The 20,252-nt window shown below is 64.1% G+C and overlaps 2 protein-coding genes across 2 annotated transcripts in view; both read right to left on the bottom strand.

Annotated features, from left to right (window-relative positions):
* Nucleotides 1-501: 501 nt before the first annotated feature.
* LOC138734946 (cytohesin-2-like) lies at nt 502-11,154 on the bottom strand (the record flags this gene model as incomplete). Its single annotated transcript, XM_069882771.1, has 8 exons — nt 11,063-11,154; nt 8,918-9,065; nt 7,635-7,701; nt 7,421-7,539; nt 6,233-6,313; nt 5,303-5,415; nt 4,205-4,353; nt 502-613 (listed from the first exon to the last, which is right to left on the bottom strand). Coding segments are annotated over exons 1-8 (808 nt in total), but the record flags the coding sequence as incomplete, so codon positions are not given.
* A 1,177-nt stretch (nt 11,155-12,331) lies between these two features.
* LOC138734945 (voltage-dependent calcium channel gamma-4 subunit-like) overlaps nt 12,332-20,252 on the bottom strand; it is an 11,993-nt gene continuing 4,072 nt past the window's right edge. The window contains 6 exon segments of the mRNA XM_069882770.1: nt 12,332-13,029; nt 13,957-14,097; nt 15,681-15,764; nt 19,019-19,133; nt 19,135-19,253; nt 19,256-19,421. Of these exon segments, the coding sequence (XP_069738871.1) occupies nt 12,332-13,029; nt 13,957-14,097; nt 15,681-15,764; nt 19,019-19,133; nt 19,135-19,253; nt 19,256-19,421 (1,323 nt within the window).

Genomic DNA, 20,252 nt, shown 5'->3' with positions numbered 1-20,252 from the left:
GGGACAAAAGGGGGGGGGGTCCACGGCTTCGGGGGGTGGTGATTGAGGGGGGCAAATGGATTTGGGGGGGGCAGGTAAGGGGGGGTCCCAGGGTGCTGCCCACCCCCCACCCCCCCCCCCCCCACGTACCTCCTGGGGGTCCGGGTGTCACGGCGAGGGGGGGGGGGGGGGGGAGAGAGAGGAGAGATCAGTGCCAGCCCCCCCCAAGCCCCAGTAGGGAACTGGGGGGCACTGGGAGGGACTGGGCGCTACTGGGAGGGGGTTGGTGGCCACAGAGAAAATTTAGTGGCCATAGGGGGGAGTTTGGTGGCCATAGGGGGGAATTTAGTGGCCACAGAGGAAATTAAGTGGCCTTAGGGGGAAATTTGGTGGCCAGAAAGAAAATTTAGTGGCCATAGGGGGGAATATGGTGGCCACGAAGGGGAATTTGGCCACAGGGGGGGAACTGGGTGGCCACGAGAGAGAATTTAGTGGCCCCGAGGGGGAATTTGGTGGCCTCACCCAGCTTGAGCAGCCAGCCCTCGCGGTCGGGGTTGAAGAACGTGTGGGTCAGGTCGTTGCCGTCGTCCTCGGGGATCTTGAAGGGTTCGCTGCGGATGCTCTCGTACAGGTTCTGGGGTTGGGGGGGGACACACACAGGGGTCAGGCCACGCCCCCCCGGGGGCACTGGGGGGGACTGGGAGAGCACTGGGAGGGACTGGACTCCTTTCCCGCGCTCTCCCATTCATCCCAACGGCCCCCAGCTCCTTTCCCGCGCTCTCCCATTCATCCCAACGTCCCCCAGCTCCTTTCCCGCGCTCTCCCATTCATCCCAACGGCCCCCGGCTCCTTTCCCGCGCTCTCCCATTCATCCCAACAGCCCCCGGCTCCTTTCCCGCGCTCTCCCATTCATCCCAACAGCCCCCGGCTCCTTTCCCGCGCTCTCCCATTCATCCCAACCCCCCCCAGCTCCTTTCCCGCGCTCTCCCATTCATCCCAACAGCCCCCGGCTCCTTTCCCGCGCTCTCCCATTCATCCCAACGTCCCCCAGCTCCTTTCCCGCGCTCTCCCATTCATCCCAACGGCCCCCGGCTCCTTTCCTGCGCTCTCCCATTCATCCCGACGTCCCCCAGCTTCTTTCCCGCGCTCTCCCATTCATCCCAACGGCCCCCGGCTCCTTTCCCGCGCTCTCCCATTCATCCCAACGTCTCCCAGCTCCTTTCCCGCGCTCTCCCATTCATCCCAACGGCCCCCGGCTCCTTTCCCGCGCTCTCCCATTCATCCCGACGGCCCCCGGCTCCTTTCCCGCGCTCTCCCATTCATCCCGACGTCCCCCGGCTCCTTTCCCGCGCTCTCCCATTCATCCCGACGGCCCCCGGCTCCTTTCCCGCGCTCTCCCATTCATCCCGACGGCCCCCGGCTCCTTTCCCGCGCTCTCCCATTCATCCCGACGGCCCCCGGCTCCTTTCCCGCGCTCTTCCATTCATCCCGACGTCCCCCAGCTCCTTTCCCGCGCTCTCCCATTCATCCCGACGTCCCCCAGCTCCTTTCCCGCGCTCTCCCATTCATCCCAACGGCCCCCGGCTCCTTTCCCGCGCTCTCCCATTCATCCCAACCCCCCCGGCTCCTTTCCCGCGCTCTCCCATTCATCCCGACGTCCCCCAGCTCCTTTCCCGCGCTCTCCCATTGATCCCAACGGCCCCCAGCTCCTTTCCCGCGGTCTCCCATTCATCCCAACGGCCCCCGGCTCCTTTCCCACGCTCTCCCATTCATCCCGACGTCCCCCAGCTCCTTTCCCGCGCTCTCCCATTCATCCCAACGTCCCCCAGCTCCTTTCCCACGCTCTCCCATTCATCCCAACGGCCCCCGGCTCCTTTCCCGCGCTCTCCCATTCATCCCAACAGCCCCCGGCTCCTTTCCCGCGCTCTCCCATTCATCCCAACGGCCCCCGGCTCCTTTCCCGCGCTCTCCCATTCATCCCAACGGCCCCCGGCTCCTTTCCCGCGCTCTCCCATTCATCCCAGTGTCCCCCAGCTCCTTTCCCGCGCTCTCCCATTCATCCCAACGGCCCCCGGCTCCTTTCCCACGCTCTCCCATTCATCCCGACGTCCCCCAGCTCCTTTCCCGCGCTCTCCCATTCATCCCAACGTCCCCCAGCTCCTTTCCCACGCTCTCCCATTCATCCCAACGGCCCCCGGCTCCTTTCCCGCGCTCTCCCATTCATCCCAACAGCCCCCGGCTCCTTTCCCGCGCTCTCCCATTCATCCCAACGGCCCCCGGCTCCTTTCCCGCGCTCTCCCATTCATCCCAACGGCCCCCGGCTCCTTTCCCGCGCTCTCCCATTCATCCCAGTGTCCCCCAGCTCCTTTCCCGCGCTCTCCCATTGATCCCAATGTCCCCCGGCTCCTTTCCCGCGCTCTCCCATTCATCCCAACGGCCCCCGGCTCCTTTCCCGCGCTCTCCCATTCATCCCAACCCCCCCCAGCTCCTTTCCCGCGCTCTCCCATTCATCCCAACGTCCCTCAGCTCCTTTCCCGCGCTCTCCCATTCATCCCGACGTCCCCCAGCTCCTTTCCCGCGCTCTCCCATTCATCCCAATGTCCCCCGGCTCCTTTCCCGCGCTCTCCCATTCATCCCAACGGCCCCCGGCTCCTTTCCCGCGCTCTCCCATTCATCCCAACGGCCCCCGGCTCCTTTCCCGCGCTCTCCCATTCATCCCAACAGCCCCCAGCTCCTTTCCCACGCTCTCCCATTCATCCCAACGGCCCCCGGCTCCTTTCCCGCGCTCTCCCATTCATCCCAACGTCCCTCAGCTCCTTTCCCGCGCTCTCCCATTCATCCCGACGTCCCCCAGCTCCTTTCCCGCGCTCTCCCATTCATCCCAATGTCCCCCGGCTCCTTTCCCGCGCTCTCCCATTCATCCCAACGGCCCCCGGCTCCTTTCCCGCGCTCTCCCATTCATCCCAACGGCCCCCGGCTCCTTTCCCGCGCTCTCCCATTCATCCCAACAGCCCCCAGCTCCTTTCCCACGCTCTCCCATTCATCCCAACGGCCCCCGGCTCCTTTCCCGCGCTCTCCCATTCATCCCAACGTCCCCCGGCTCCTTTCCCGCGCTCTCCCATTCATCCCAACGTCCCCCAGCTCCTTTCCCGCGCTCTCCCATTCATCCCAACGTCCCCCAGCTCCTTTCCCGCGCTCTCCCATTCATCCCAACGGCCCCCGGCTCCTTTCCCGCGCTCTCCCATTCATCCCGACGGCCCCCGGCTCCTTTCCCGCACTCTCCCATTCATCCCGACGTCCCCCAGCTCCTTTCCCGCGCTCTCCCATTCATCCCAACAGCCCCCGGCTCCTTTCCCGCGCTCTCCCATTCATCCCAACGTCCCCCGGCTCCTTTCTTCCGCTCTCCCATTCATCCCAACGTCCCCCGGCTCCTTTCCCACGCTCTCCCATTCATCCCAACGTCCCCCAGCTCCTTTCCCGCGCTCTCCCATTCATCCCAACGTCTCCCGGCTCCTTTCTTCCGCTCTCCCATTCATCCCAACAGCCCCCGGCTCCTTTCCCGCGCTCTCCCATTCATCCCAACGTCTCCCGGCTCCTTTCTTCCGCTCTCCCATTCATCCCAACAGCCCCCAGCTCCTTTCCCGCGCTCTCCCATTCATCCCAACAGCCCCCGGCTCCTTTCTTCCGCTCTCCCATTCATCCCAACTCCCCCCCGGCTCCTTTCCCGCGCTCTCCCATTCATCCCAACGTCCCCCAGCTCCTTTCCCGCGCTCTCCCATTCATCCCAACGTCCCCCGGCTCCTTTCCCGCGCTCTCCCATTCATCCCAACGTCCCCCAGCTCCTTTCCCGCGCTCTCCCATTCATCCCAACGGCCCCCAGCTCCTTTCCCGCGCTCTCCCATTCATCCCAACGGCCCCCGGCTCCTTTCCCGCGCTCTCCCATTCATCCCAACGGCCCCCGGCTCCTTTCCCGCGCTCTCCCATTCATCCCAACCCCACCCGGCTCCTTTCCCGCGCTCTCCCATTCATCCCCACGGCCCCCAGCTCCTTTCCCGCGCTCTCCCATTCATCCCAACAGCCCCCTCGGGCTCCTTTCCCACGCTCTCCCATTCATCCCAAACCGCCCCCTCCTGCCACCCCAGTCCCATTCCAGCCCCTCCCTCCCACAAGCCCCGCCCCCCTCGGGCTCCGCCCACCAGGCCCCGCCCCCTTTCGCCCCGCCCACCCTGAGCAGCTCCTCGGGGAGGTCGCCGCCGTCGTTGATGCCGCGGTTCATGGCCACGAAGCGCTCGGCCGAGGGCTTGTCCCGCACGTTGGGGTTGTGGAGGCTGGTGTTGAGCATGATGACGGCGAAGGAGAGCACGTAGCACGTGTCTGCGGGCGGCCCCCGTCACCCAGCGCCCCCTGCCGCCACGGGGACCGACTGGGAGGGGGCTCCAGGGGGCCGGGATGGAGTGGGAGGCACTGGGAAGCACTGGAAGGGGACTGGGAGGGAGTGGGAGCGACTGGGAGGGATCTAGGAGGGACTGGGAGGCACTGGGAAGCGCTGGGAGGGGACTAGAGGGGACTGGGAGGGGACTAGAGGGGACTGGGAGGGGACTAGAGGGGACTGGGAGGGGACTGAGATGGAGTGGGAGGCACTGGGAAGCACTGGGAGGGGACTATAGGGGACTGGGAGGGACCTAGGAGGGACTGGAGGGGATTGGGAGCGAGTGGGAGCAACTGGGAGGAGACCAGAAGGGACTGGGAGGCACTGGGAGGGACTGGAAGGGATCTAGGGGGGACGGGAGGGGACTGGGAGCACTGGGGGGTCACTGGGAGGCACTGGGGGGGGTTACTGGGGGGTGACTGGGAGGGATCTAGGAAGGGACTGGGAGGGATTGGGGGCACCGTGTGCATTGGAAGCACCAGGAGGGAACTGGGAGGCACTGGGGGGGACTGGGGTGTCACTGGGAGGCACTGGGAGTCACTGGGGGGTGAGTGGGAGGGATCTAGGAGGGAACTGGGAGGGACTGGGGGGGACTGGGGGTGTCACTGTGAGCACTGGGGATTACTGGGAGGGTACTGGGAGCACTGGGGGGTCACTGGGGGGGATCTAGGAGGGAACTGGGAGGCACTGGGGGGTGAGTGGGAGCATTGGGGGGTCACTGGGAGGGATCTAGGAGGGAACTGGGAGGGACTGGGGGCACCGTGTGCATGGGAAGCACCGGGAGGTAACTGGGAGGCACTGGGGGGGACTGGGAGGGGGTGACTGGGAGGGCTGGGGGGTGACTGGGGGGTGACTGGGGGGTTCCTGGGGGTTCCTGGGGGTTCCTGGGCGCACCGGTGCACTGGAAGACGCCGGGGTTGCAGAGGCAGTAGCGCTGCGCGAAGGCTTCCATCATGCGGTCGATCTTCTGAGCCTCCCCCGGCAGCCGGAAACTCCACAGGAACTGCCTGCGGCCCCCAGAGCGCCCCGAAATCAGCCCCGGGCGCCCCGAAATCAGCCCCGGGCGCCCCGAAACTGCCCAAAGGGACCCAAAATCAGCCCCGGGCACCCCAAAATCAGCCCCGGGCACCCCAAAACTGCCCAAAGGGACCCAAAATCAGCCCCGGGCACCCCGAAACTGCCCAAAGGGACCCAAAATCAGCCCAAAGAGACCCAAAATCAGCCCGATTAGCCCCAAAACGGCCCAAAGGGACCCAAAATCAGCCCCGGGCACCCCGAAATCAGCCCCAGGCACCCCAAAATCAGCCCAAAGGGACCCAAAACTGCCCAAAGGGACCCAAAACTGCCCCGAGGGACCCCAAAATCAGCCCCAGGCACCCCAAAACTGCCCAAAGGGACACAAAACCGCCCCAAGGGACCCCAAAATCACCCCGAGTCGCCCCAAAAACACCCTAAGGGACCCAAAACCAGCCCGAGTCGCCCCAAAATCAGCCCGAGGCGCCGCAAAATCAGCCTGAGGCGCCGCAAAATCAGCCCGAGGCGCCGCAAAATCAGCCCAAAGGGACCCAAAACCGCCCCGAGGGACCCCAAAATCACCCTGAGATGCCCCAAAAATGCCCTAAGGGACCCAAAATCAGCCCAAGTCGCCCCAAAACCGCCCCAAGGGACCCAAAACCACCCCGATGCACCCCAAAATCGCCCTGAATCACCCCAAAACCAGCCAAAGGGACCCAAAACTGCCCCGATTTGCCCCAAAACCGCCTTGAATCGCCCCAAAATGCCCTGATTTGCCCCAAAATGGCCCCGAATCACCCCAAAACCCACCTCAGCGCCTGCACCAGGTTGAGGTCGGTGAACTCGTGCAGGTCCACGAAGGCGTGCAGCACCCCGATATTGAACTCCTCCCTTGGGGGGGGGGGTGTGAAAATTGGGGGGGGGGGCAGCTCTCGCTCACCGACTTGGGGGGCTCGGGAGGGACTCAGGAAGCATTTGGGGGGCACTTGGGGGGCTCGGGAGGCATTTGGGGGGCTTATAGGGGGGGCTTGGGAGGCATTTGGGGGGCACTTGGGGGGCTCAGGGGTCACTTGGGGGGCTGAGAGAGACTTGGGGGGCTGAGAGAGGGGCTTAGGAGGCATTTGGGGGGCACTTGGGGGGCTCGGGGGTCACTTGGGGGGCTTATAGAGGGGCTTAGGAGGCATTTGGGGGGCACTTGGGGGGCTCAGGGGTCACTTGGGGGGCTGAGAGAGACTTGGGGGGCTTATAGAGGGGCTTAGGAGGCATTTGGGGGGCACTTGGGGGGCTCAGGAGGCATTTGGGGGGCTCGGGAGGGACTTAGAGGGGTTACAGGGGGGGCTTGGGAGTCATTCGGGGTTCACGAGGGACTTGGGGGGCTCGGGGGTCACTGGGGGGGGCTGAGAGGGACTTGGGGGGGCCTATTTGCGGGGCTAGGGGGGATTTGGGGGTCACTTGGGGGGCTCTGGGGGTCCCCTGGGGGGGTCTGGGGGTCCCTTTGGGGGGCTCTGGGGGTCCCTCTGGGGGGCTCTGGGGGTCCCTCTGGGGGGGATCTAGGGGTCCTCTGGGGGGGTCTGGGGGTCCCTTTGGGGGGGATCTAGGGGTCCCCTGGGGGGGGGTCTGGGGGTCCCCTTGGGGGAGTCTGGGGGTCCCTTTGGGGGGGGGTCCCTTTGGGGGGTCTAGGGGTCCCCGGGGGGGTTTCTGGGGGGGCTTGCGAGTCATTTGGGGGTCACTTAGGGGGCTCTGGGTTCCCTTGGGGGTCCCCTGGGGGGCTTAGGACCCCCTCCCCCCCCCCACTAGCCCCCCTCCTCCCCCAGGTAGCCCCTCCCATCCTAGTAGCCACCTCCCTCCCCTTAGTAGCCCACCCCTCTCGCACAGCCCCCCTCCCCCTCAGGTAGCCCCTCCCACCCCCACTAGACCCCCATACCCCAGGGAGCCCCTCCCCCCCCTCCTAGCCCCCCTCCTGGCCCAGGTAGCCCCTCCCCGGCCCAGGTAGCCCACCTCTCTCCCAGGTAGTCCCCGATGGCCGTCTTGTTGAGCCCCTCGCCCTTGTAGAGGAAGCGGGCGATGTCCTCGGCCGTGGGGCGCAGCAGCTCGTTCTCCACCAGGAACTGGATCCCCTGAACCCCCCAAAACCGCCCCCCCCCAAAAAAAATTTAGTAGCCAATCCCAAAAATTCAGTAGCCACAACCCCGAATTTAGTAGCCCTCCCCACCTTTTTGGGGTCCATGTTGAACTTCTTGCGCCCCATCCCCATCTTGCGGTTCCGCTGGAGGGTTTTGCTGCCAGGAAAGGGTTAAGGGGGGGGTCAGGAGGCCCCTGCACCCCAAAATTTGGAGGGTCCCGAGGGAGATTTGGGGGTCCTGGGGGGGATTTTGGGGTCCTGGGGGGGATTTTGGGGTCTTTTTGGGGTCCCAGGGGGTATTTTGGGGTCTTTTTTGGGGTCTTGGGGGTATTTTGGGGTCCCAGGGGTTCTTTTGGGGTAATTTGGGGGTCCCAGGGGGTCTTTTTGGGGTCCCTGGTGGATATTTTGGGGTCTTGTTGGGGTCCCAGGGGGTATTTTGGGGTCCCTGGTGGATATTTTGGGGTCTTGTTGGGGTCCCAGGGGGTATTTTGGGGTAATTTTGGGGTCCCAGGGGGTATTTTTGGGCCTGGGGGGGGTATTTTGGGGGTCTTGGGGGTATTTTGGGGTCCGTGGCAGATATTTTGGGGTCTTGTTGGGGTCCCAGGGGGTATTTTGGGGTCCGGGGGGAGGTATTTTGGGGGTCTTGGGGGTATTTTGGGATCTTGGGGGTATTTTGGGGTCTTGCTGGGGTCCCAGGGGGTATTTTTGGGGTAATTTTGGGGTCCCAGGGGGTCATTTTGGGGTCCCTGGGGGAGATTTGGGGTCTGGGGGGGGTATTTTGGGGGTCTTGGGGGTATTTTGGGGTCCCTGGCGGATATTTTGGGGTCTTGTTGGGGTCCCAGGGGGGTATTTTAGTGTCTTTTGGGGGTCTTGAGGGTATTTTGGGGTCTTATTGGGGTCTTGGGGATATTTTGGGGTCTTATTGGGGTCCCAGGGGGTATTTTAGTGCCTTTTTGGGGTCTTGGGGATATTTTGGGGTCTTGTTGGGGTCCCAGGGGGTATTTTGGGGTCCGGGGGTGGGTATTTTGGGGTCTTGGGGTATTTTGGGGTCTTTTTGGGGTCCCAGGGGGTATTTTTGGGGTCCTGGGGGTATTTTGGGGTCTTTTGGGGGGTCCCAGGGGTATTTTAGGGTCTTGTTGGGTCTTGGGGGCATTTAGGTCTTTTTGGGGTCCCAGAGGGGTATTTTGGGGTCCCTGGCGGATATTTCGGGGTCTTTTTGGTGCCCAGGGGGGTATTTTAGGGTCTTTTTAGTGTCCTGGGCTGGGGGTGGGGTGGGGGTGAGACTTGAGCTATTTTGACGGTTCCGGGAAGCCTCGTGTGGTCTCGGGGGGGTTGGTTGGGGGGGGGGGGGGGGCTGGTTTTGGGGGTGTCACCTGCCCTCGGTGGCCTCGAGGCCCTCGACCTCGCTCATGGCCTCGCTGAGCTCCTCGCGCAGGCGCTGGATCTCGCCCAGCAGCTCCTGCTTGCGGCGCCGGATGCTCGCCAGCTCCCGCCGCTCCTCGGCCGTCAGGTCGGGGGGGACTTGGGGGGGTGGGGGGGGACACAGGTGGGCAGGGGTCACCTGGACACGCCCCCCTACCTCCTGGCCACGCCCCCTGGCTCTTGGCCCCGCCCCCTACCTCCTGGCCACGCCCCCCACCTGCTCCTATTGACCCACAGGCTAAGCCCCCTAGAGGGGGGCCCTACAGCGCTGAGGCCACGCCCCCATCGCTTAGGCCACGCCCCCTTCCGCTTAGGCCACGCCTATTCACTCTGAGGCCACGCCCCCTCCTGTCACTCAAGCTCATTGGCCACGCCCCCTCCGCTGAGGCCACGCCCCCTCCTGTCACTCAACCTCGCTGGCCACGCCCCTGCCAATCACCTAGTCCTCCCTCCAGTGGCTCCCAGTCACTCCAATTCCCCCTCAGTGGCTCCCAGTCCCCCTCCAGTGGCTCCCAGTCACTCCAATTCCCCCTCAGTGGCTCCCAGTTCCTCCCCAGTGGCTCCCAGTCCCCCTCCAGTGGCTCCCAGTCACTCCAAGTCCCCCCACAGTGGCTCCCAGTCCACCCCCAGTGGCTCCCAGTCACTCCAATTCCCCCCCAGTGGCTCCCAGTACCTCTCAGCCCCATCCAGTTGCTCCCAGTCCCCCCACAGTGGCTCCCAGTCACTCCAATTTCCCCCCAGTACCTCCCAGTCCCTCTCAGCCCCATCCAGTTGCTCCCATTCCCTGCCCAGTTGCTCCCAGTGGCTCCCAGTCCCTCCTCAGTGGCTCCCAGTCCCCCCAATTCCCCCTCAGCAGCTCCCATTCCCCCTCTAGTCGCTCCAGTGGCTCCCAGTCCCCCTCCAGTCGCTCCCAGTCACTCCAATTCCCCCCCAGTGGCTCCCATTCCCCCTCCAGTCACTCCCAGTGGCTCCCAGTCCCCATCCAGTTGCTCCCAGTCCCCATCAGTTGCTCCCAGCGCCCGCCCCCAGTACCTCCCAGTACCTCTCAGCCCCATCCAGTTGCTCCCATTCTCCCTCCAGTGGCTCCCAGTGGCTCCCATTCCCCCTCCAGTCACTCCCAGTGGCTCCCAGTCCCTATCCAGTGGCTCCCAGTCCCCCCCAGTGGCTCCCAGTCCACCTCTCAGTGGCTCCCAGTCACTCCAATTCCCCCCCAGTGGCTCCCAGTCCCTCTCCAGTCACTCCCAGTCGCCCCCTAGTGGCTCCCAGCCACCTCCCCCAGTGGCTCCCAGTCACTCCAATTCCCCCCCAGTGGCTCCCAGTACCTCAGCCCCATCCAGTGGCTCCCAGTGGCTCCCAGTCCCCCTCCAGTTGCTCCCAGTCCCCCCTTAGGTGTTCCCAGTCCCCCTCCAGTCGCTTCGAGTCCCCCTCCAGTCGCTCCCAGTCCTCCTCCAGTCGCTCCCAGTCGCTCCCAGTCCCTTCCAGTCCCCCTCCAGTCACTCCCAGTCCCTTCCAGGTGCTCCCAGTCCCCCTCAGTCGCTCCCAGTCCCTTCCAGTCTCCTCCAGTTGCTCCCAGTGGCTCCCAGTCCCCCTCCAGTCACTCCCAGCCCCTTCCAGTCGCTCCCAGTCCCCCTCCAGTTGCTCCCAGTCCCTTCCAGTCGCTCCCAGTCCCCCTCCAGTCGCTCCCAGTCCCTCCCAATTCCCCCTCCGGCCCCTCCCATTGACTGATCTCGATCAGCTGGGGGGGTAACTGGGATCACTGGGAGCCTCTAAGCCCCGCCCACCCCCTCAAGCCCCGCCCCCTCCACGTGCGAGGCCGACAAGGGGGCGTGGCCAGTAAAAAGGGGGCGTGGCTTTCATTTAAAAGGGGGCGTGGCCACCTCATTCATCACTCTCCCCCCCCCCCATTTCAATGGTTTTCACCCCCTTCCCCCCCCCACAGCGAGAAGTGGTGAGGCCCTATCACGTGACCACCCCACCGCGAGGCCACGTGACCCCACCCCCCCCCCCCTCAGAGCCAATTGTCTCCCCCCCCTCCCCCCCCATAAGGGTCCAACGGCTCCCTCTCTGCCCCCCCCCCACCCCGATAGCCTCCTTACCATAGAGTCCGTCCTCCATGGCGGCCGGAGCGGCCCCGGCTCCCTCCGCTCTTTCCCCCTTCGCCTCTTTCTCTCTCTCTCTCTCTCTGTGTCTCCTTCCGCGCTGGCCCCGCCCCCCCGCCCTTTCCCGCCAATGGGAGCGCGCGCCGCCGCGCATGCGCCCTGCGCGCCCCTTGCCCTTGGCCACGCCCCCCACCCCCCCTCGCGCTTGGAAAGGGCGGGAAACACCCCCCCCACCCCGTTACCACGGCAACCAGGGAGGCCCCGCCCCCTCCCGGCGCGTACCACTCGTGGAAAGAGGGGGGGCCCCCCCATAGCATCCTCGTTACCATGGCAACCAGGGACACCCCCCCCCTTTTTGCCCCCCCAAGATGGACTCCTCCACCCCCCCACCCCCCTTTTTGCCCCCCTCACCCCCCTTTTTGCCCCTTAACCCCCCCTTTTTGCCCCCCCAATAAGGTCTGACCCCCCCCCCCCAGATCCATGGGGTCGTCCCCCCCCCCAGCTCTGTTTCCTCAGCTCCTTTTTTATTTAAAAGAGCGAAATTCCCATAAAAATCCATGCGAGGGGCGGGGCCAGGAGTTCAGGGGGAGGGTCCTGGGGGGGGGAAGGGGGGGGGGGTCAGACCTGGGGGGGGGCCCTGGGGGGGTCTCAGGGGCTCTGGTGAGGTCCTGGGGGGGTTGGGGAGCCCCTGAGGGGTCCTGGGGGGGGGTTAGGGGGGTCCCAGGGGGTCTGAGGAGTTCGGGGGGGGGGTCCTGAGGGATTTTGGGGGGGTCTGAGGGGTTCTAGGGGGGTTTGGGGGGGTCCTGGGAGAGCCCTGAGGGGTTTGGGGGGGTCTGAGGAGTTCTAGGAGGGGGTCCTGAGGGGTTTTGGGGGGGTCTGAGGGGTTCTAGGGGGGCTTGGGGGGGTCCTGGGAGAGCCCTGAGGGGTTTGGGGGGGTCTGAGGAGTTCTAGGGGGGGTCCTGAGGGGTTTTGGGGTGTGGGGAGGGTCCCAGGGGGTCTGAGGAGTTCTAGGGGGGGGTCCTGAGGGGGTTTTGGGGGGGTCTGAGGGGTTCTGGGGGGGGTCCTGAGGGGCTTTGGGGGGGTCCTAGGGGGGTTTTGGGGGTCCTAGGGGCTTTGGGGGGGTCCTAGGGGGGTTTTGGGGGTCCTAGGGGCTTTGGGGGGGTCCTAGGGAGGTTTTTTGGGGGGGTCCCAGGATTTTGGGGGGGAGGGGTGTCCCAGGATTTTTGGGGGGGGGTCCCCCCAGGATTTTGGGGGGGGGTGTCCCCCTCAGACGGGGGTGGTCTTTCTGTTGAGGGTGCTGGTCCCCGAGGCGCTGTCGGGGGGCCCCCCGCCTTGGGGGGTGGGGGGGGCCCCCTCTTTGCCGAAGGCGTTGTGCAGCTGCAAAAAGGGGGGGGGGCCCGGGGTGCCGGGGGGGGGCGCGGAGGGAGTTTGAGGCGGGGGGGCGGGGGGGGCCGGGCTGGGGACCCCCCCAGCTTCCCGGGTGAGGGTGTACATGGAGATGTCACCTGGAGGAGGGGGTCCCCCCCCACTTAGACCCCCTGTACCCCCTTTTCCTTGGGGGGGGGGCGGCGGTTGGGGGGGGGGCGTCGAGGAGCGTCCCGGCTCGCTGGAGCGAGAGCTGGAGCGCGAGCGGCGTCGAGGCCGAGGCCGAGGGAGGCGGGAGGAGGAGGAGGATGAAGACGGAGGTGGTGGTGGAGGTGGGAGAGGAGGAGGATGAGGAGGATGAGGAGGGCCAGGGCCTGTCCCCCCCCCGGGACCCCCCCCGGCCCGGGCTTTGCGGTGGCGCTCGATGTAGAGGTTGACGGCGAGGACGCCGATGGCCTCGGCCACGATGAAGGAGAGGCCGCCGAAGTAGAAGGACCAGCCGTAGGAGTAGTGGCTCTTCTTGTCCTCGTCCCGCTTGGTGCCGGGGTCGCCGGCGTTGGCCGAGATGTAGACGATGACCCCGATGATGTTGCTGAGGCCTTGGGGGGGGAGGGGAAAAAGGGGGTGAGGGGGGGGGGGAGGGGAGGGGGGAGAAGGGATGAAGATGAGGGGTGATGGAGAAGGGGGGATGGAGAAGGGATGAAGGAGAAGGGATGATGGAGAAGGGATGAGGAGAAGGGATGATGGAGAAGGGATGATGGAGAAGGGATGATGGAGAAGGGATGAAGGATGAAGGGGAAGGGATGAAGACAAGGGATGAAGACAAGAGATGAAGACAAGAGATGAAGAACGAGGGATGAAGGACGAGGGATGAAGGAGAAGGGATGAAGGAGAAGGGATGAAGATGAGGGATGAAGATGAGGGATGAAGACAAGGGATGAAGACAAGGGATGAAGACAAGGGATGATGGAGAAGGGGTGATGGAGAAGGGGTGATGGAGAAGGGATGATGGAGAAGGGATGATGGAGAAGGGGTGATGGAGAAGGGGTGATGGAGAAGGGGTGATGGAGAAGGGGTGATGGAGAAGGGGTGAAGGGGAAGGGGTGAAGGGGAAGGGGTGAAGGGGAAGGGGTGAAGGGGAAGGGATGAGAGACGAGGGATGAAGGAAAAGGAATAAAGGATGAAGGATGAAGGGGAAGGGATGAAGACAAGGAATGAAGGATGAAGGATGAAGGGGAAGGGATGAAGAAGAAGGGATGAAGACGAGGGATGAAGATGAGGGATGAAGACGAGGGATGAAGACGGGATGAAGGAGAAGGGATGAGGGACAGGGGCAAAAGGATGAGGAACGGAGCACGAGGGCTGAGAGGTGGAAGATGAGAGATGAGGATGAAGGAGAAGGGATGGGATGAGGGCTGAGAGGTGGGATGAGGGATGAAGATGAAGGAGAAGGAGAAGGATCCTTCCCAGTGGATCCCATGGGATTCAGGGACCCCCCCCCCCCCCGGACCCCGTCCCGCACCCACCGGCGGCGACGAAGAGGATGCCGGCGCCGAGGACGAGGCCGGGGCGGGTGCGGTGGAGGCGGCCGGCGGCCACGCAGACGCCCCCCAGGAGCAGCAGCACCGCGCTCAGGATCGGGAAGATGCTGGAGGCCCGGACGACACCTGCGGGGCCACAGCGGGCAAGTGGCGGCCACCGCGGGGCAACGGGGGCCCCGGGGCTGGGGGCCGGCGGGAGGGGAGCGATCGTAAGGGGCTGGTGGCCACTGGGACCTCAGGGCTGGTGGCCACTGGGACCTCACGGCTGGTGGCCACTGGGAGAGGATCGATCATAAAGGGGCTGGTGGCCACTGGGACCTCAGGGCTGGTGGCCAATGGGAGAGGATCGATCATAAAGGGGCTGGTGGCCACTGGGACCTCAAGGCTGGTGGCCAATGGGACCCCAAGGCTGGTGGCCACTGGGACCTCAGGGCTGGTGGCCAATGGGAGAGGATCGATCATAAAGGGGCTGGAGGCCACTGGGAGCCCAAGGCTGGTGGCCAATGGGAGAGGATCAATGGTACAGGGCTGGTGGCCACTGGGAGCCCAAGGCTGATGGCCAATGGGAGAGGATCGATGGTACAGGGTGGTGGCCAATGGGAGCCCAAGGCTGATGGCCAATGGGAGAGGATCGATCATGAAGGGGCTGGTGGCCACTGGGAGCCCAAGGCTGGTGGCCAATGGGAGAGGATCGATGGTACAGGGTGGTGGCCAATGGGAGCCCAAGGCTGATGGCCAATGGGACCTCAAGGCTGGTGGCCAATGGGAGAGGATCGATGGTAAAGGGGCTGGTGGCCAATGGGGCCTCAGGGCTGGTGGCCAATGGGGCCTCAGGGCTGGTGGCCAATGGGGCCTCACGGCTGGTGGCCAATGGGAGAGGATCGATGGTAAAGGGCTGGTGGCCACTGGGACCCCAGGGCTGGTGGCCAATGGGAGAGGATCGATCATAAAGGGGCTGGTGGCCACTGGGAGCCCAAGGCTGGTGGCCACTGGGACCTTAAGGCTGGTGGCCAATGGGGCCTCAGGGCTGGTGGCCAATGGGAGCCCAAGGCTGGTGGCCAATGGGAGAGGATCGATCATAAAGGGGCTGGTGGCCAACGGGACCCCAGGGCTGGTGGCCACTGGGACCTCAAGGCTGGTGGCCAATGGGGCCTCAGGGCTGGTGGCCAATGGGGCCTCAGGGCTGGTGGCCACTGGGACCCTAAGGCTGGTGGCCACTGGGACCTCAAGGCTGGTGGCCACTGGGTCCCCAGGGCTGGTGGCCAGTGAGGAGGCCGAGCAGTGGCCCCCAGCATCCCTGTTGCTAAGGGGAGGCCGTTGCCATGGCAACCCCATCGCTGGAAGCCGCTCCCTGGTTGCCGTGGCACCCGCCAGGCTGATGCTGGGAGCGGTTGCCGGGGGCAACCCCGAGGCGGTTGCCACGGCGACGCCGCACCGGGTGTCGAGGCGTTGCCGTGACGATGCTGGGATGGTTGCCGTGGCAACGCTTCTGTGGTTGCTGGGATGGTTTTTGGGGGGGGGAGGTGGTTGCCATGGCGATGGGGGGGATGCTGAAGCGGTTGCCGTGGCGATGGGGGGGGGATGCCTATAGCAAGGCGGTTGCCATGGGGACAGGGGGATGCGGGGCTGGTTGCCATGGGGACAGGGGGATGCGGGGCTGGTTGCCATGGGGACAGGGGGATGCCGGGCTGGTTGCCATGGCGACTCACGCAGCAGGTACTCGGCGCTGTCGTGGTCGTACTCCAGGTCATCCGGGAAGTGGTTGATCTTCAGGCAGAGCCCCCGCTTCAGGCCTGGGGACACGGGGACAGTGGGGACATTGGGGACATTGGGGAGAGAGATGGGGACATGGGGACATGGGGACATTGGGGACAGGGATGGGGACATTGGGGACATGGGGACGTCGGGGACATGGGGACGTTGGGGATAGGGATGGGGACATGGAGACATTAGGGACATGGGGACATGGGGGACAGTGGGGACATGGGGACAGGGATGGGGACACGGGGACAGTGAGGGGACAGTGGGGACATTGGGGACATGGGGACATTGGGGACACGGGGACAGTGAGGGGACAGTGGGGACACGGGGACAGTGGGGACATGGAGACATTGGGGACATGGGGACAGGGATGGGGATGGGGACATGGGGACAATGGGGACATGGGGACAGCGGGGACAGGGATGGGGACATGGGGACATTGGGGACATGGGGACATTGGGGAGAGAGATGGGGACATGGGGACATGGGGACATTGGGGACATTGGGGACATGGAGACATTGGGGACAGGGACGGGGACATGGGGACATTGGGGACATGGGGACATTGGGGACAGGGATGGGGACATGGAGACATTGGGGACATGGGGACAGGGATGGGGATGGGGACATGGGGGACATGGGGATATTGGGGACATGGGGACATTGGGGACATTGGGACAGGGATGGGGACATGGGGACATGGGGACATTGGGGACAGGGATGGGGACATGGGGATATGGGGACATCGGGGATATGGGGACATCGGGGACATGGGGACATCGGGGACAGGGATGGGGACATGGGGACATGGGGACATCGGGGACAGGGATGGGGATATGAAATGCGGACAGGGACCAGGTGGGGACATGGGATGGGGACAACACGGAGACAGGAGGACATGGGGACAGCCTGGGGACACCGGGACACGGGGACAGGGAGAGCGTGGGGACACAGGGACGCGGGATGGGGACATTGGGGACAGGGGGACACGGGATGGGGACACGGGGACAGGGCTATGGGGTTGGGGCCACGGTGGGGACAGGGACATCGGGGCTGGAGCCGTCGCCGGGACAGGGACACGGTGACAATTTGGATGTGGACGGGGACCCAGTGGCCACAGGGACATCACGGGGTGGGGGTGGGGGACATCACAAGGACAGGAATGGGGACAGCACGGGGACATCACGAGGAAGGGAACATCACGAGGACGGGGATGGGGACACCGCGGGGATGGGGACACTGGGGATGGGGACGCTGGGGCCACCTCCAACCGCGCCACCACGGGGCTGTGGGGCCCGTCCAACGCCACCGATGTCCCCAACGGGGCCACCAGGGAGGCCACGAGACCCCCCGAGACCCCAAATCAGCACGAGCTGCCCCCAACGAGGCCACGAGGCCCCCAGCGACGCCTTGAGCTTCTCCCAGTGACACCACGAGGCCCTCAACGATGCCACGAGGACCTCAATGACACCTTGAGCTTCTCCCAGTGACACCACGAGGACCTCAACGACGCCACGAGGACCTCAATGACACCATGAACCCCTCAACGACATCATGAACCCCTCAACGATGCCATGAAGCCCTCAATGACGCCATGAAGCCCTCAATGACGCCATGAAGCCCTCAACGACACCATGAACCCCTCAATGATGCCATGAAGCCCTCAACGACACCATGAACCCCTCAATGATGCCATGAACCCCTCAACGATGCCATGAAGCCTTCAACGACACCATGAACCCCTCAATGATGCCATGAAGCCCTCAATGACGCCATGAAGCCCTCAACGACGCCATGAAGCCCTCAACGACGCCATGAAGCCCTCAACGACACCCCAAACCCCCTCAATGACACTCAAAACCCCCATAAAGCTACCCCAAACCCCTCAATGACACCCCAAACTCCCTCAATGACACCCAAACCCCCATAACGACACCCCAAACCCCCACAAAGACACCCCAAACCCCCTCAATGACACTCAAAACCCCCCTAAAGATGCCCCAAACCCCCATAACAACACCCAAAACACCTCAACGACATCCCAAACCCCCATAACGACACCCCAAACTCCCTCAATGACACCCAAACCCCCATAATGATGCCCCAAACCCCCTCAATGACACCCCAAACTCCCTCAACGACACCCCCAACCCCCATAACGATGCCCCAAACTCCCTCAATGACACCCAAAGCCCCATAACGACGCCCCAAACCCCTCAATGACACTCAAAACCCCCATAATGACACCCCAAACCCCCTCAACGACACCCCAAACTCCCTCAATGACACCCAAACCCCCCATAACGATGCCTGAAACCCCTCAATGACGCCCCAAACCCCCATAACGACGCCCCAAAGCCCCATAACGATGCCCCAAACCCCCATAACGACGCCCCAAACTCCCTCAATGACACCCAAAGCCCCATAACGACGTCCGAAACTCCTCAACGATGCCCCAAACCCCCTCAACGACACCCCAAATCCCTATAAGAACACCCCAAACTCCCTCAATGACACCCCAAACCCCCATAACGACACCCCAAACCCCCTCAACGATGCCCCAAAACTCCCTCAACGACACCCCAAACCCCCATAACGACACCCCAAACCCCTCAATGACACCCCAAACCCCCATAAGGACGCCCCAAACCCCCCATAATGATGCCCCAAACTCCCTCAACGACACCCAAAGCCCCCATAACGACGTCCGAAACTCCTCAACGACGCCCCAAACCCCCATAACGACGCCCCAAACCCCCATAACGACACTCAAAGCCCCATAACGATGTCCGAAACTCCTCAACGACACCCCAAACCCCCTCAACGACACCCCAAACCCCCTCAATGACACCCCAAACCCCCATAACGACGCCCCAAACCCCCATAACGACGCCCCAAAGCCCCCATAATGACACCCAAAGCCCCATAAACGATGTCCGAAAACTCCTCAACGACACCCCAAACCCCCTCAACGACGCCCCCAAACCCCCCTCAATGACACCCCAAACCCCCATAACGACACCTCAAACTCCCTCAATGACACCCAAAGCCCCATAACAACATCCGAAACTCCTCAACGATGCCCCAAACCCCCCTCAACGACGCCCCAAACCCCCATAACAACACCCCAAACCCCCTCAACGACACCCAAAGCCCCCATAACGACGTCCAAAACTCCTCAACGATGCCCCAAACCCCCTCAATGATGCCCCAAACCCCCATAACGACGCCCCAAACCCCCTCAAACGCCGCCCCCAAACCTTCCTCCTATCGCTTCCACGCCCACCTTCGAGGCAGCAGATCCTCCAGAGCCCCGAGTGGGTCAGGCCCCCGGGGTCGCGGCGGTCGCGGTGAGCGGCGTCCTCGCCGGAGACGTTGCTGGTGTTGCAGATGAAGGCGCGCGGCGTAGAGCCAGTAGTCGGTGCCGATGGCGATGGTCATGAGGCCGAAGGCGGCGAAGGCGCCCACCGCCGTCAGGAGGACCTGAACCCCCTTCTCGCACCACACCACCCCCCTCCGCCATTCCACAGCTTGAGCGACTCCAGCCTGGAGCGGAGCTCGGGGGGACCCCAAAAAGCCGCCTCCGAGGCCCCCGAGGGCTGGGGGGGGTCCTGGCTCCAGGGGGTGGACGAGGGGGGGACCCCCGAGTTTGACCTCTCAACCCCACGGTGATGGGGGATCCCCTTGGTCTAGGCGGTGGATGAAGAGAGGACCCCAAATTTGACCTCTGAGCCCCCCAATTTTTGGGGATCCCTTGGTCTAGGCGGTGGATGAAGAGGGGACCCCCAAGTTTGACCTCTCAACCCCCTCAATTTTTGAGGACCCCCCTTGGTCTAGGCGGTGGACGAGGGGGGGACCCCGAGTTTGACCTCTCAACCCCACGATGATTGGGGATCCCCTTGGTCTAGGTGGTGGATGAAGAGGGGACCCCAAGTTTGACCTCTCAACCCCACAATTGTTGGGGATCCCTTGGTCTAGGTGGTGAAAAACAAAGAGGGGACCCCAAATTTGATCTCTGAGCCCCTCAGTTTTTGGGGATCCCTTGGTCTAGGTGGTGGATGAAGAGGGGACCCCAAATTTCACCTCTCAAGCCGCACAATTTTTGGGGACCCCCCTTGGTCTAGGTGGTGGGTGAAGAGGGGACCCCGAGTTTGACCTCTCAACCCCCTCAATTTTTGGGGATCCCTTGGTTCAAGTGGTGAAGGACAAGGAGGGGACCCCAAATCTGACCTCTGAGCCTCCTTGGTCCAGGTGGTGGGAGGGGGACCCCAAAAAGCCACCTCTGAGCCCCCCAATTTTTGGGGACCCCCTTGGTCTAGGTGGTGGATGAAGAGGGGACCCCAAAAAGCCACCTCTGAGCTCCCCAATTATCGGGGACCCCCTTGGTCCAGGCGCTAGGAGGGGACTCCAAAAAGTGACCCCCCCGCACCCCCCAACCCACTCGGGGACCCCAATATTGAGATTCCACCCCCCCCCACTCGCCCCTCCCCCTTTTTGGGAGGGACCCCAAAATCTGGGGA

This window comes from Phaenicophaeus curvirostris, unplaced genomic scaffold, assembly GCF_032191515.1.
Source record: "Phaenicophaeus curvirostris isolate KB17595 unplaced genomic scaffold, BPBGC_Pcur_1.0 scaffold_327, whole genome shotgun sequence".
NCBI lineage: Eukaryota > Metazoa > Chordata > Aves > Cuculiformes > Cuculidae > Phaenicophaeus > Phaenicophaeus curvirostris.
The sequence above is the reverse complement of the archived record's forward strand: the minus strand, read 5'-3'. Positions and strand labels throughout refer to the sequence as shown.